Raw genomic sequence first — 14,320 nt, forward strand, 5'->3', positions numbered from 1 at the left:
TCCTGCTACTCTTTGACATATCTTTTCATTTAATCATGTGGCTTGTGTGGGGGAACCAGCCCTCACACTTATTTACCCCAGGAACTCTTCAGGATTGAGGAATAAGAGACTTAGTTAGAAATAGTGAGGAGAGAGAACAGAGAGAAAACACAGGATAGACTCGGGTGGGCCTGGATCCATATCCACGGGCCCAGAACTTCATTCCAAAGGTCTGTTTATAACAATGCCAAGGGGTGGAGCAAAAGACCTCCCCCTTGCTAGTTACAGTCACCTGGTTGCTAAGTAGAATTCTGTTATAGTTAACTTTTTTGGTTCAGTGTTATCAGAATAGCAAAAAGTTAATACCTGACCATATCTGATGTAAGTAGCAGGGCTGTGGAACAACTTCAGCTCTCGTATTCTACTGGAAGGAGTATAAATTATTATCATTTCAGAAACTACTTGGAAGTATCTGCTTAAACTGGACATGTGCATAATAACCTCGTGACCAAACACTTCTAGTCTTGGATTTATACCAAACAAAAATAAGCACATATGTCTTTCAAAGGGCATGTCTAAATATATTCATGTCAACACTATACTTAGTCATCCAAACTGCAGTTTTCACTAACATGTGCTTTGAGGCTTCAGTGCAGATTCTAGAAATAATATAGGTGCAGCCCTCCAGAATAATTAAAATGTTCAATCTTAGGTGAGATTAAAAACAAATAATTGAGTTTTTTTCTTTCTTAGTACATAATATATTGGAGTAAGACCAAGGCTATTTATCATAAACTTGTATATTTTCCTTTCTTTCCACAGGAATTGTTGATGTGTTAATTTCTACTTTGTCCCTTTCCCACTAATAGGGAAGGAAGAAGGTTGTTATTTTTTTACTTTAAATCTTTTTTTGTTTGTTTTGTTTTGTTTTTTTTCAGACAGGGTTTCTCTATGTATGGCTCTGGCTGTCCTGGAATTCACTCTAGACCAGGCTGGCCTCGAACTCGTAGAGATCTGCCTGCTTCTGCCTCCTGAATGCTGGGATTAAAGTTGTGCACCACCATCACCCAGCTTTTACTTGAATTCTTTGATGGCATCAGATGATTTTCAGGATAAAGTAAATATACTTCAGTGCTTTGTTGAATTCTATTATAATCCAGACCCTGCTTTTATGAATTCTTACCATTCTGGGCTTCAGCCGGATATAATTTGCTATATTCTTTTATACCCTTGTTCCTTTTTAAAACTGATTTTCTGCTTGAAATTCATCTGATCCCCAGAACTCAGTATGAGAAATACTTCTTCATTTGACAGACCAAGCATATCTAGAAACAGTAGAATCTTACATTTTATATTCTTAGTATCTTGCAAAATTCAGATACTGTGTTTCTGGTTCTGATACATACCTTTCTAAGATACCAACTTTATAGTCCTTAAAAGAATGAAGTAGCTATTTTTCAGTAAAATAAGTAATGTCTAAGAAATTAATTTATTTTTAATATATGATTGGTAACTTCAGTTTTTCTGTCTTTGCTTTAGGTAATGGAACTGCTGGTCCATCTGAACAAACGTATAAAAAGCCGCCCCAAAATACAACTCCCAGTAGAGACATTATTGGTTCAGTACCAGGACCCTGCTGCAGTTTCCTTTGTCACGGTGAGAGTTATTTTGGGATGTTATTATTTTTTTTTACTTATAGTAAGTTTTCTTAATGTTTAGTTGATGCCATCAATGTATATTGCCAAGCTTAGAATTTTATTCTTAGACCATATCTAACTGAAACATTTTTTCTTTAAATGGCATGCTGTTTTTTCACGGAGTACCGATTCACGGGTAATACTGCTTCAGAGAAAATTATAGGAACATGGTAATGGATGTCAGTTTACATTGGGTATTATGAGTAGAGTAGGGGTTATTAGAAGTTGGGAAAAAGTTAATTACTGGGTACTAAGTTAGGGAACAGGAACTTCTGCTCTGCTGTTGCCTGGTTAGGGTGACTGTAGATAACAATCTGATACTTTACATTAAACAGGTCGAGGTAGCCAGTGTGGTGGTGGGACCTGTAGTTCCAGTGACATGTTAGGTAGAAGCAAGAGTATTGTTTGAGCTCAGAAATTCAAGACCAGACTGAGCAACATAATGGGATGTTCTTTTTGAAAACACAGGAACAACAAAAAAACTCACAGAAATCTAGAAAAAAAAGGCGTTTCAAGGTTTTGCCTTAATGAAATGATTGATATTTAAGTATATGTTTAACCTAATGAAAATATTATATAATGTATACATATATTAAATGTCACATAGTACTCTATAATATGTATAATTAAAAAATTTTTTGTGGTACTGGGGATAAAATCCAGGGCCTTTTGCATGTAACACAAGCATTCTGCTTAGCTATTTCCCCAGCCCAGTACATATAATTTTTGTTTTTATGTAAATAATAGTGATTTGATTCTTAGTAGAAGAGACAAATCTGAATAGAGAGAAGGGTTACAGCACATAGGCATGCTAAAGTAATACTGTTTCTGATGTGTGTATTCAAAAGATACCCTTTCTGTAGTGGAGTAAACCTGAGACTGGCAAGTATCCTCTTCATGAAAACAGAATGTAAGAAATGTCGATGTTATACGAAGACAGTGTCATCCCGTGTGTGTGTGTGTGTGTGTGTGTGTGTGTGTGTGTGTGTGTGTGTCCCGTCCTTGTGATTTTTAACAATGGGGCAAATTTTACTAAATTGTTTTATCAGGAGTCATAAAACTTTTGGAGGTGTTGTAGCTATTTTTGACATACAGTTCCATTACAAGTAATAGCTTTCTTTTAAGCCAGTATAAGCATTGAGGCCCATAACTATGCCAAATAGAAGGCCTTATGAAGCCTGTTGATTTTTGTGATGAATCTTTCAGATAAACAGCTATATCTTCTGTGTAAATATGGATTTATGTCATGGGCTTGCTGTACGGTTGTGAATTTTGCATGGGTTATAGAGCTACTGATAACATCTGCAGCACTCAGCTTCCCTGGCTCATCTGTTGTCCATTGCTAATTTGTTACTGAGGGACCAGAGTGCTGCAGTTTCCAAAGATGGTTTTAGTAACTGACTAGCTGGGAAATGGAAGCCTGGGATTTGTTAACGTGTGTTTAGGATTAATACAGCAGTCTAGAAGATCTTATGGTAATGTAGATTTGATGATTTTTTTTCTTCCAGGTATTAGTAATTTTGCATATGACTACTTTAGGTTAAGTCCCCTTTCTTGTGTAAAAAGCCACTTTAAAACAGTTTGAATAAATTGTGCTTGATTAAGCTGTAATAAATCTGTGGAGAGGATGATTCTTGCGATGTTTTTGTTATAACTATAACTTCTTATAATCATATTTTTTCCTTTCATACTCACTTGCTTTTCTCTTACTGCATTAGAATTTCACTATAATTTATGTTAAGATGGGCTATCCTCGCCTGCCAGTGGAAAAACAATGTGAATTGGCCCCTACACTTCTTACTGCCATGGAAGGGAAGCCTCAGCCACAGCAGGATAGGTATGGCTTCCTCATTTACATGTTTCCCATCTGTAAGAGACAACAGTTCATTGCCTTTCAAGTGTAGGTCACATTTGCTTTCACTTGGCAAATGGAAAGGCTTGAGCTCATTTAGCTGAAAGATAGTTGAACTTTCTGTTACTCTTTTAGTTTACTAATAGCATTATAAAAGTTCTTGATGTGAACATTGAAAAATGGATAGAACTGATGACACTTTTCTAAATCTAACTGCTTCAGTTTTTGTCATTTTTTTAAAAGTTGTTAATTTATGTGATGTTAAAAATCTTTTTCAGAGGACCCAGGTTCAATTCCTATCACCCACATGGTGGCTCACAGCCATTTGTTAACTCTAGTTCCAGAGGATCCAGCACCTTTTTCTGGCTCCTGGGCACTAGGTTATTCTTGTGTTGTACAGACATACATGTAGGCGAAATACCCATATATTCATTAAATAATTAAAATGAATATTTTTAATCAAAACATTTGTCTTGAAGGATAAAACATTTCTCAGCAATTTTTGGAGACAATAGAGTATTATTAATATAATATATTAATATAGACACTGGAAAAGTGGACTTAGATGACATCATTTGTCTGTGAGCTTAGTGAAAAGATCTGTATCTCAGACCTGCCAATGCAAAAGATGTTTCCAATTCTGATTTACTTACTAATGATCAATCAGTTGGTTGATAATGGTGCTGGGGATCAAATCTAGGGCTTCACACTGAACAAGAGACTACAGGTTTTTATAAGCAAAATTAGTAATTAAAATTAAATTTTTATTGAAAGGACTTGTTGGACTTTTATCTAAAATTTAACATGAAGTACCATTTGGTAACATCAAGTCTATTTTACATACAGTTTTCTAGATTTTTAAAGTGATGAACCACATTGGCTAAAATGCTAATTTTACACTTAATACTTTGAGTTTTTTTTTTTTTTAATTTTTAAAACAAGGTTTCTCTGTGTAGTCCTGGCTGTACTGGAACTTGCTCTGTAGACCCGGCTGGTTTTGAACTTAGAAATCCACTTGCCTCTTGCCTCCCTGGTGCTAGGATTAGGAAATCAAGGCCACTCCTAAATTAGGATTTTGTATATAATTTGTATCAAAATTGAATAACTCCTGATATAATTACCAACTTTTACTAAGTGTTCTTTGCTCTGTTATTTCCATGTATAAAAATTGATTCATAAAGTAGCTTCAATAAATGTAATTTTTCTTTCAGCTTAATGCATCTTTTAATACCAACCCTTTTCCACATGAAATACCCAGCTGAATCATCAAAATCAGCTTCTCCTTTTAATCTTGCTGAGAAACCAAAGACTGTGCAGCTGCTTTTGGACTTTATGCTAGATGTCCTTCTGATGCCTTATGGGTGAGTTAAAAAAGACAGACAAAGCCAAGTAATGACGTTTTTCACTGAGTTTACTATATGGAAATTATGTGCCATTTAAAATGATTCAGCTCACTTGTGAATGGATGCATGTCTGAGGATTTGCATCAGTCTTAAATGCTAAGGTCCAGCTCCACTACATATTGACTGTGTAGATGTAGAGCTCCTGTTGTGATTTCAGACTTCACCTGTTCCAGGCTGAAATAAATGTTGTGTTGAGTCTCCTATCACCTTGTACTCTTAGGAAATCACATCTAGCTTTGCTTTTCATAGTTTCCTTTCTTCTTGGTGTCTTGAAATCTTTTGGCACTGCTACCATAAAGTTTTTTGTTCTGGTCTTTGTTTTCTAACTCAGTTTTTTTAGTTAGCGTACAAAATAGTGGGCTTCACTGTGATCTATGTTTTACACACACACACACACACACACACACACACACACACACACACACACACACACACCATTGTACTTAGTTATCCCTATCATGTCTTCAAACTTCTCTACAATGCTGTCAAGCTGCCTGATTTTTAGCATAGTTGTAGCTGAAGTTTTCTCTGGTCCTGCCCAGCTCCACAGACCCCGCAGCCACTTATAAAATAATCACTCAGAAGCTTATATTAATTAAAGTTGTTCAGCCATTAGCTCAGGCTTATTATTGACTAGCTTTTACAGTTAAATTAACCCATAATTCTTATTTATGTTTAGCCATGTGGCTTGGTACCTTTTCTCAGTTCTGCCTTCATATCTTGCTTCCTCTGTGTCTGGTTGGTGACTCCTGACTCAGTCTTCCTCTTCCCAGAATTCTCCTTGTCTGTTTATCCCGCCTATACTTCCTGCCTGGCTACTGGCCAATCAGCATTTTATTTATCAACCAATGGGAACAACACATTCACAGTATGCAGAGCACCATCACCCATCACATAGTTCTTAATCAAAGCACATCTTACAACCGTGGTTTCTCACTAGCCAGTCATACTCCCCTACAAATAATTGTCATGTTATTCCTTAAGGCATTGCAGTTACTTCTCACTTTAGGGTATTTCTCCACAGAAAAATAATAAGAGTCACTTTGGAAAATATCTCCTACTAGCTTGATGTCAACTCTGTGTCTCTGACAGACATTTTTCATCCTATGTATGTAAAAGGAAGTTTTTGTTCCTACCGCCTGTTCCTAAATAACCACTCTGAGGCTTATATTAATTGTAAATGATCGGCCAATAGCTTAGGCTTATTACTAACTAGCTCTTACATCTTAAGTTAACCCATATTCTTTATTTATGCTCTGTCACATGGTGGTACCTTTATTAGCATGGCATGTTCATCTCCTGCTCCCTTGTGTCTAGCTGGTGACTTCACACTCCGCTCTCTCCTTCCCATCATTCTTAGTTTGGTCGCCCCACTTATACTTTCTGCCTAGATACTGGCCAATCAGCATTTTATTAAACCAATTTGAGTGACAAATCTTTACAGTATATGAGAGGATTATTCCCTAGCATTTCCCCTTTTTGTCTAATTAAAAAGGAAGGTTTTTTGTTTGTTTGTTTGTTTTTTTGGTTTTTTTGAGACAGGCTTTCTCTGTGTAGCTTTGTGCCTTTCCCAGAACTCACTCTGTAACCCACACTGGCCTCAAACTCATGGAGATCTGCCTGGCTCTGCCTCCCAAATGCTGGGATTAAAGGCGTGGGCCACTACCACCTGGCAAAAAGGAAGGTTTTTACTTTAACATTGTAATTACAGTTACAATATCCAGTCTATTTGTATTTGACAAAATCAGAGAAAACATTTAATTATCCATCCTATCTTGGTGAGTCCAACGTTTCAAATCTAATTTACATCATCATAAATAAGAAAAATTATAACTGACTATCTAGTCTTCAACTCCATCAAAGACTCCAAAAATGAAATGTTATTAATGACAGGGACATCAGGCTGCCTGGACAGTCACCCAAAGTTTCTCTGCAATGTTGGGCAATCCATGTTCAGCCTACAGGTCTGACAGACATTTTTGAGAAGCAGGGAATTCTGAAGAACTGTCTTACCTTGTCTTGGCAAAGTTTGGCAGTTGCCTTTCTTGTGTCCTGATGGTCCAGTTTGGACAGTAACTATCAGCAATTATGGCAAGGGCAGTTTCTTTGTCCATAAGGCTAGCTTTTGCCATAAAGAAAACGAACTACATATGGAGTTTTTTTCATGCCCATCATTTTCTCTGGAGTACATTGGTGCTGCCAGGAGCAGACGTGTCTCACTGTCATGAAAGTCTAAGTTATTAAAACATTTTAAATGCTGTATTCTGCAGGTCTTTTTTTTTTTTTTTTTAAGATATATTTATTATATATACAGTGTTCTGCCTGCATGTATGCCTGCACACAAGAAGAGGCCACTAGATCTCATTACAGATGGTTGTTAGCCACCATGTTGTTGCTGGGAACTGAACTCAGGACCTCTGGAAGAGTAGCCAATGCTCTTAACCTCTGAGGCGTCTCTCGAGCCCTTTGCAGGACTTTGAAATGTTTGAAGATTGCCTATCTGAAATCTATCTCTGTATGACCTTGAAAATCTAACTAATATGGAGCTATTAAAGATGACTATTAATCTGTATTTCTTAATTATGTATTACATTTTTAAATGAGCTGCCTAAACATTATACCCTAAACAAGAGTAGAAGTATACATACAGTATAACAAAATTAACTTTAAATTTGCATCAATAAACTAAAATCCATACTAATGTAAAATATGTAAGATTAATAGTTGTTTTTTGAATTAAAGTAGATTCAGTAATTTACCCTTTTATCCTATCATTTCTATATTCCAGCCCCCTTTTTCCTTTAGAAAGAGATCTTTGAATTTAACTCTTTTCTTTAGCCTTTATTTTTTTTTGACTATGACCGATAATAATTTGGAACAAAATCCCCTAAAGAGTGACAAACATCCATAATTCATTTTTTGGGAATGTGGGTGTAGTTTTCTAGGCTATTTCCTGTTGATTGGGGGTGCTGGTAATTTTTGGGGGACCCTGAGAAAGTTTAGGAATATGGTCAATTCTTGACTGATGTATTTTGTGAGGCTGGATCATTCCAGCCAGTTGCCTTGAAGTTGTTCAGAATGTAGAACTCTGAGGAAACTGCTACAGAGGCATTCTGAGAAGTTGGATCATCTGGGCCATCTGCTCCCTTTGGAGATTTTTCAAGGGGGGTCTTCCTCGATCAAACTTGATTTTTCTTAACTCAGAGTGAATTCAGAGCATTTCATTTCCTGTGGAAACAAAAGCAGAAACTTTTTCCCAAAGCACCATATCTTTTGACTTAAATTTGAAGTCAAGATACATTTAAAATATATAGGCTGGTTTAATATGGCAGTTTTCATAATCCTAGGTTTTTTAGCAGCCAAAAAAATTTTAAAGACAACACAATAATATACACAGTTCAGACTCCCTGTGTGTTTTCATCTTTATGTGGCTTATTGTATTTTTTTATTACTCTATTTCTTTTTTTTTTTTTTTTCCCTTTGGTTTTTCGAGACAGGGTTTCTCTGTGTAGCTTTGCGCCTTTTCCTGGAACTCACTTGGTAGTCCAGGCTGGCCTCGAACTCACAGAGATCCGCCTGGCTCTGCCTCCCGAGTGCTGAGATTAAAGGCGTGCGCCACCACCGCCCAGTTCTAGTTCTTTTTTAAAGGACTTTCTTTACCCTTTTTTTTTTTCTCTCAAGCCTACATATATTTTAAACACACTGTATTCAATTCATGTTTTTTTTTTTTTTTTTTTTTTTTTTTGTCTGAATCTGCCCTTACTGTGCATCTGTAACCTTTTTCTGTCTGCATGAGCAAAAAAAACTACTGTGTAACTTAGATCTTGGTGTGCTGGTGCTGGCTCCTTCCCCTTGGTACCCTAAGCATCTAGTCCCATGGCAAAGGCTTGTTTACTGCCAGCTCTGAAAGCCATGTGCCCCAACTCTCCGAAGTTTCTAGGTCCATGTCACCACTGAGTAGCATGCCACTGGCTGCTCATAAACTCCATACAAATGTTTGGTAATAGGGCCTCTTAAAAGAGCCACTCATTTTTGCAGCTAGCACCGAGCCAGAAAGGCTTCTCTCAAGGGAGCTACAACTCTGCTCACTGCCAATGAACAGAGCCCACTGGAGAAAAGGCAGCTACCAAAAAGCCATGCTTGACTTCGTTCTTGTGTGTCTAGGATCTGTTTTAAAGCTTTGTCAGGTTCTATATGGAAATTTTAGCCATACATTGGAACACTATATGTAAACAGAAGTTTTTATTCCAACCACCTGTTCCCAAATAACCATTCTGAGACTTACATTAATTGTAAATGATTGGCCAATAGCTTAGGCTTATTACTAACTAGCTCTTATATCTTAAGTTAACCCATATTCCTTATTTATGCTCTGTCACATGGCGGTGCCTTTATTAGCATGGCATGTTCATCTCCTGTTCCCTCTGTGTCTGGCTGGTGACTTCACACTCCGCTCTTCTCCTTCCCATCATTCTTAGTTTGGTCGCCCCACCTATACTTCCTGCCTAGATACTGGCCAATCAATGTTTTATTAAACCAATTTGAGTGACAAACCTTTCCTGTGTACAAGAGGAGTATTCCACAGCATATGTAGATATATTTGCTGTATTTTCTGTGTACTCATAACCCCCACGAACCACCTGTATACTACTTTGTGTTTTTAATCACATTGTTGACATCTTCATTTTTCTTAATAGATTGTCAGCCTCTTGCAGTCAAGATGTGTTTTATCAAACTTTGGAATCTGGCCTACTTTCCAGATTGTGGTCTGCCACTAGCCTACTGATTTTGTCCTGTTGCCTGACATAGTTTTCTGAAGTGCTACTTCCATACCATTTTCCCTGGTCTTGAGTATATATGTACATAGAGGGCCAGGCAAATGGAGCTGCACATCATCTGGCCTCAGTGCAGAAACAAGAGGGTTCAAGGTGTATTATTATTCTCTTCCAGTTTGCTCTTTTTCAGCTCCTTTAGTTTAGTAGCTTGATGGGCCTTGACAACAGGCATGAAGCTAAGAGAGTGAACTGGTAGTGGGGTAAGGATATAAACTCTCAGATCTCACCCCCAGTGACACTCCCTCCAGCAGAACTGCACCTTATTGTTGTGGGGATATAATCTCCCCCAGAAGTGCCAATAACTGGGAACCAAGTATGAGTTCATGGAGACATTCTCATTCAAACTACCACAGCTTCCAAGTGTTTCCTTTATTTATAATGAGAATTTTAATGTCATTATGATCAGATTTATCAGTATAGAATTAAACTGTTTAAAGGGATTGTTAGCTAATAGTTATATCAAAATTTATTTTGATTATGAGGAATACTAGTTTTAACTGGATCAAAATGAATTTATTAGAGATCTTATTTGTACTTTCTACAAGCCAAATTAAATAAGAGAACAATAACAAGGAGATATATACAAAGAATTTTGAATTATATAATGGGAAAATTCTAATTTTTTCTGACTTTTTCTACTTTTAAAATTTTATTATTATTATTTGTATGTTTCTATGGGTATGACATGTGTGGAGGTCAGAGGGCAGTTTTGTGGATTTGTGTCTCCTTTCTACCTTTAATGGGTTTCAGGACTCAAACTCAGGTTGTCAGGCTTGTGTGGTAAGTGCCTTTACCCATTGAGCCATCTTGCTGGCCCTTAACCTTTTCTCTTTGCCCCTTTTACTTTGTTTTGAACTTTTAGAATGTTATGTATTTGTATGTTGGCAATTTGTCAGAGGCTTCAGTGAGTTTTCTGATGTGAGTTACAAAGAAAGGAGAATAACTGTAAAAGCTCTATTTGGGGCATAGAACACTAGTGACCGACCATACGCCTTGTGGGGTCAACAAACTTGTGTCTGTTTGTCAGTTAAAAGTCAAAATGTAGTGGGTCTTTACTAACTTATCAAACAATAGTATGTATATGGAAATGGCACAAGTATTTTGTACTCACTATTGTTAAGTGTTGTAATTCACTTGAGTGATAGGTTCTTCTGATTAATTTTATTGAGGATGTAGATACCTTTTATTAAGATAACTTTAAGATTCTTTATGTTACTGGGCAGTGGTGGTACTCAGGAGGCAGAGGCAGGTGGATCTTTGAGTTCGAGATCAGCCTGGTCTATGGAGCAAGTTCCAGAACAGCCAACACAGAGAAACCTTGTCTTAAAAAACAAACAAACAATAAAGATCTTTATGTTGACATTGTTATTTTAGTTATTCTTTTAGCACAGTGCTTCTCAACCTTCCTAATGCTGTGACCCTTTCCTCATGTTGTAGTGACCCCAAGCATAAAGTTATTTCACTTCATAGATGTAATTTTGCTTCTGTTATGAATCGTAATATAAATGTCTGTGTTTCCCTATGGTCTTAGGCAGCCCCTGTGAAAGGGTCATTTGACCCCACCCTAAAGGGGTCGTGACCCCGTAGTTTGAGAATCGCTGTTCTGTCATACTACTGTACAAGGACAGCATGTGATTGACTATTTTATGTATATGTGTGTTTATATACAAATTCACGTTTTATATAGAGAGTTAAAGTTTTATTTCTTTTCCAGATATGTGTTAAATGAATCCCAGAGTCGCCAAAATTCATCTTCATCACAGGGTTCTTCTTCAAACAGTGGGGGAGGTTCTGGAATCCCACAGCCTCCCCCAGGAATGAGCTTTTATGCAGCTAAACGAGTTATTGGTGATAACCCATGGACACCTGAACAGTTGGAACAGGTATCACACAGTGATCATCATGGGAGTTGGCCTTGAACATTTGCCCCTATGAAGTTCATGGAAGCATGTGCAGTGTAATTCCTGTATATTCAGGTTCTCTAAAAACTATGTTTGAAAGGAGCAAGTGATGTAAAATGTTCTTTTCCTCTGTCAGTTTTTTGTTAAAGTTCTAGGGAAAAGGGAGGAGTGGGAAATGATCTTATGTCTTTCAAACATTGCTCACATCTTTCAAGTATTATGCACAACCCATTTTTATATTGAGCAGATTTAGTTTTCTATCATTTCAATTTATAATTATAGGTCTTAATAATTACTTAGCTCCTTTGATGCAGTTAAATTACAATTTATCTTTCATTATTCAGTTTTTAGGGCTGTACATTTTGTGTAAATTGAGGAACCTCTGTACTTCACAAGTGACAATGTGGGGAAAAGCATGACTCCCTTTTATATTTCTTCTTGGGGTTTTAAAAATTGGCATTAAGAATTTTATTCTGGATTTAAACAGGACACAGATGTTCTCTGAGCAGCTTTTAAAAATGACTGGTGCTCTACAGAGAAGGTGCCTCCCTGTGTCTGTCATCAGGCACCTCAGGGAAGAACAGAAATCAGTATGTAATTATTTTGGAATTCAAGCAACATGGGTTAGTCTTCCAATACTTCCTTTATTTCTCCATAGCAGTCTCAATGATTTGATCCTTTTCTTTTTGGGATTGTAAGTGACCGTTGATCAAAAGTGTTCCCAGGAGAGGGAAAACGAAGCAAGGGGGGCATTCTTGCCACTCAAAAATTTAAGAGTGTTACGTTCAATGAGGGTTATAATTGATCAGATTTACTTCATGCTTCTACATCTTCTATTTTCCCTCCTTAAACCATAGTGTGAGGAAGGTAAATAGAAGAGAAGCCACTCTATTGAGTGTGGCCTGTGGCAGGCTCTATATTGGGTACTTTGAGGACATTATCTCATTTAATCCTCACAGCAGCTAATGAGGTAGTGAAATTGAGCTCCTTTTCTAAAAGGCACTGAGGTTTTGAGATTCACCAGGGTCTCATTTCTGTTACTAGACTTTGAACCTAGTTTTCTCTGAGGCTTAAAGCTGTAATTATTGTTACTGTTCACTTATGGTCTTAAGTTGGTCATTGTTGCTGAATTTAACGGTCTCTGTATGTGTTTTGTCTATTTTATAATCTGGTGCTAAAATGAATAGTTTAGTTTAAAAATAAATACTTTTTCTTCCAAATTAATCAACTTTTTTAAAAATATAATTATAAAGGTAAAGGTTTAAGCCGGGCGGTGGTGGCGCACGCCTTTAATCCCAGCACTCGGGAGGCAGAGCCAGGCGGATCTCTGTGAGTTCGAGGCCAGCCTGGTCTCCAAAGCGAGTTCCAGGAAAGGCGCAAAGCTACACAGAGAAACCCTGTCTCGAAAAACCAAAAAAAAAAAAAAAAAAAAGGTAAAGGTTTAAGTAGTTAGGAATAGAGTTGAGGGTGATGGACATATAGCTTAGTTGGTAAGAGTATTTACCTACAAGCATGAAGCCTGCCACTCCATAACCATAGTTCATCCTTGGCTACATAGTTCATTTGAGACCCTGTCTCAAAAACAAAAAACAAACAGAAACCCCACAGTACTTACTGCTCAGTGATAGAGTGCCTAGCAGGCAGACTTAGGGCCAGGACTTCAATCCACAGCACCTCAAGGAACAGTGTAGCAAAAAGTTAGCTATGTCTTATGCTTGGGCCTGGTTCGTGTTCTCTCTCTCTCCCTCTCCCTCTCTCTTCCTCTCTTTCTCCCCTTCTCCCTCTTCCTTCCCTTTCCCTTCTCTCCCTCTCTCTTCCCCTCTTCTCCTTCCTCCTTCCCTTCCTCCCTCTCTCTCCTCTCTATGTCTCAAGTGTGTATGTTTGTATGTGTGTATGAACAGTTTTTACATAATACATTTTTACTTGTCACAATAGTTTAGTCTTTTTATTAGTCTTTGGGGATTTAAAAAATCTATACTTTTAATGTTTGTATAAAATTTCATCATGATGACCTATCATTTTCAGTTTTCCTCATGCATTTTTTGTCATATATTGTGTATTTGACTTCTATAACCATCCCTTTGCAATTTATGTTAATGATTCCTTCTCGTTTCAAACAGTATCTCTTCTAAGAAAGTTATGTTGAGCAGGGAGGAGAGGGTGGCCTTTTTGTGACCAGTTGGACTTTTTTTAATTGGCATTCTTTCTTGTTCAATTTTTAGAAATTCCTTTCTTCTTTAATATATATTTTATCATTCCTAATTTGTATAGCCGAGACCTATTAAGTAACTGGTTTTAAAGTGAAGATATAATTTTGTTTTTCAGGTGTATTTGTCCCAGAATGATTTGCAGTAAAATTCATAGCTCTTCACATTTCAGGACGTTGTTCTTAGACTCTTCATTGCATTTCATCGAGCTTATTGGGTTAGGCACTCCTGTTGGGTTAGAGTTGCACTCGATTGACTAGAGTGGGTTTGGAATCATATTTTCTGTCTTTAGTATCTTAAGAAAGTAGAGGACAAGAATGTGTATCTTAACAATAGAGTAAAACTCTGGAAGGTGAGGTGTTCATAGGTTTTTTTTTTCTCACAAACATCTATAGAGCACTTTGTTCTTAATGTTGCATCAACTTTTACCTGGAAGCTGCAGATGG

General features: G+C 37.1%; 1 protein-coding gene across 6 annotated transcripts in view; it reads left to right on the plus strand.

Moving 5' to 3' along the window:
• Ecpas (Ecm29 proteasome adaptor and scaffold) overlaps positions 1-14,320 on the plus strand; it is a 128,726-nt gene that overhangs the window by 37,242 nt on the left and 77,164 nt on the right. For 4 of the 6 annotated variants that reach the window (XM_028857781.2, XM_028857779.2, XM_028857778.1 and 1 more), the window contains 4 exons: positions 1,519-1,635; positions 3,395-3,513; positions 4,740-4,889; positions 11,481-11,649. In XM_028857781.2, the coding sequence (XP_028713614.1) occupies positions 1,519-1,635; positions 3,395-3,513; positions 4,740-4,889; positions 11,481-11,649 (555 nt within the window). Of the gene's footprint in view, positions 1-1,518; positions 1,636-3,394; positions 3,514-4,739; positions 4,890-11,480; positions 11,650-12,154; positions 12,291-14,320 lie in introns of those variants that run through there. The other 2 variants (XM_028857782.2, XM_037202628.1) reach the window with 2 other exon arrangements.

The sequence above is a fragment of the Peromyscus leucopus genome, chromosome 2, assembly GCF_004664715.2.
Source record: "Peromyscus leucopus breed LL Stock chromosome 2, UCI_PerLeu_2.1, whole genome shotgun sequence".
Lineage (NCBI taxonomy): Eukaryota > Metazoa > Chordata > Mammalia > Rodentia > Cricetidae > Peromyscus > Peromyscus leucopus.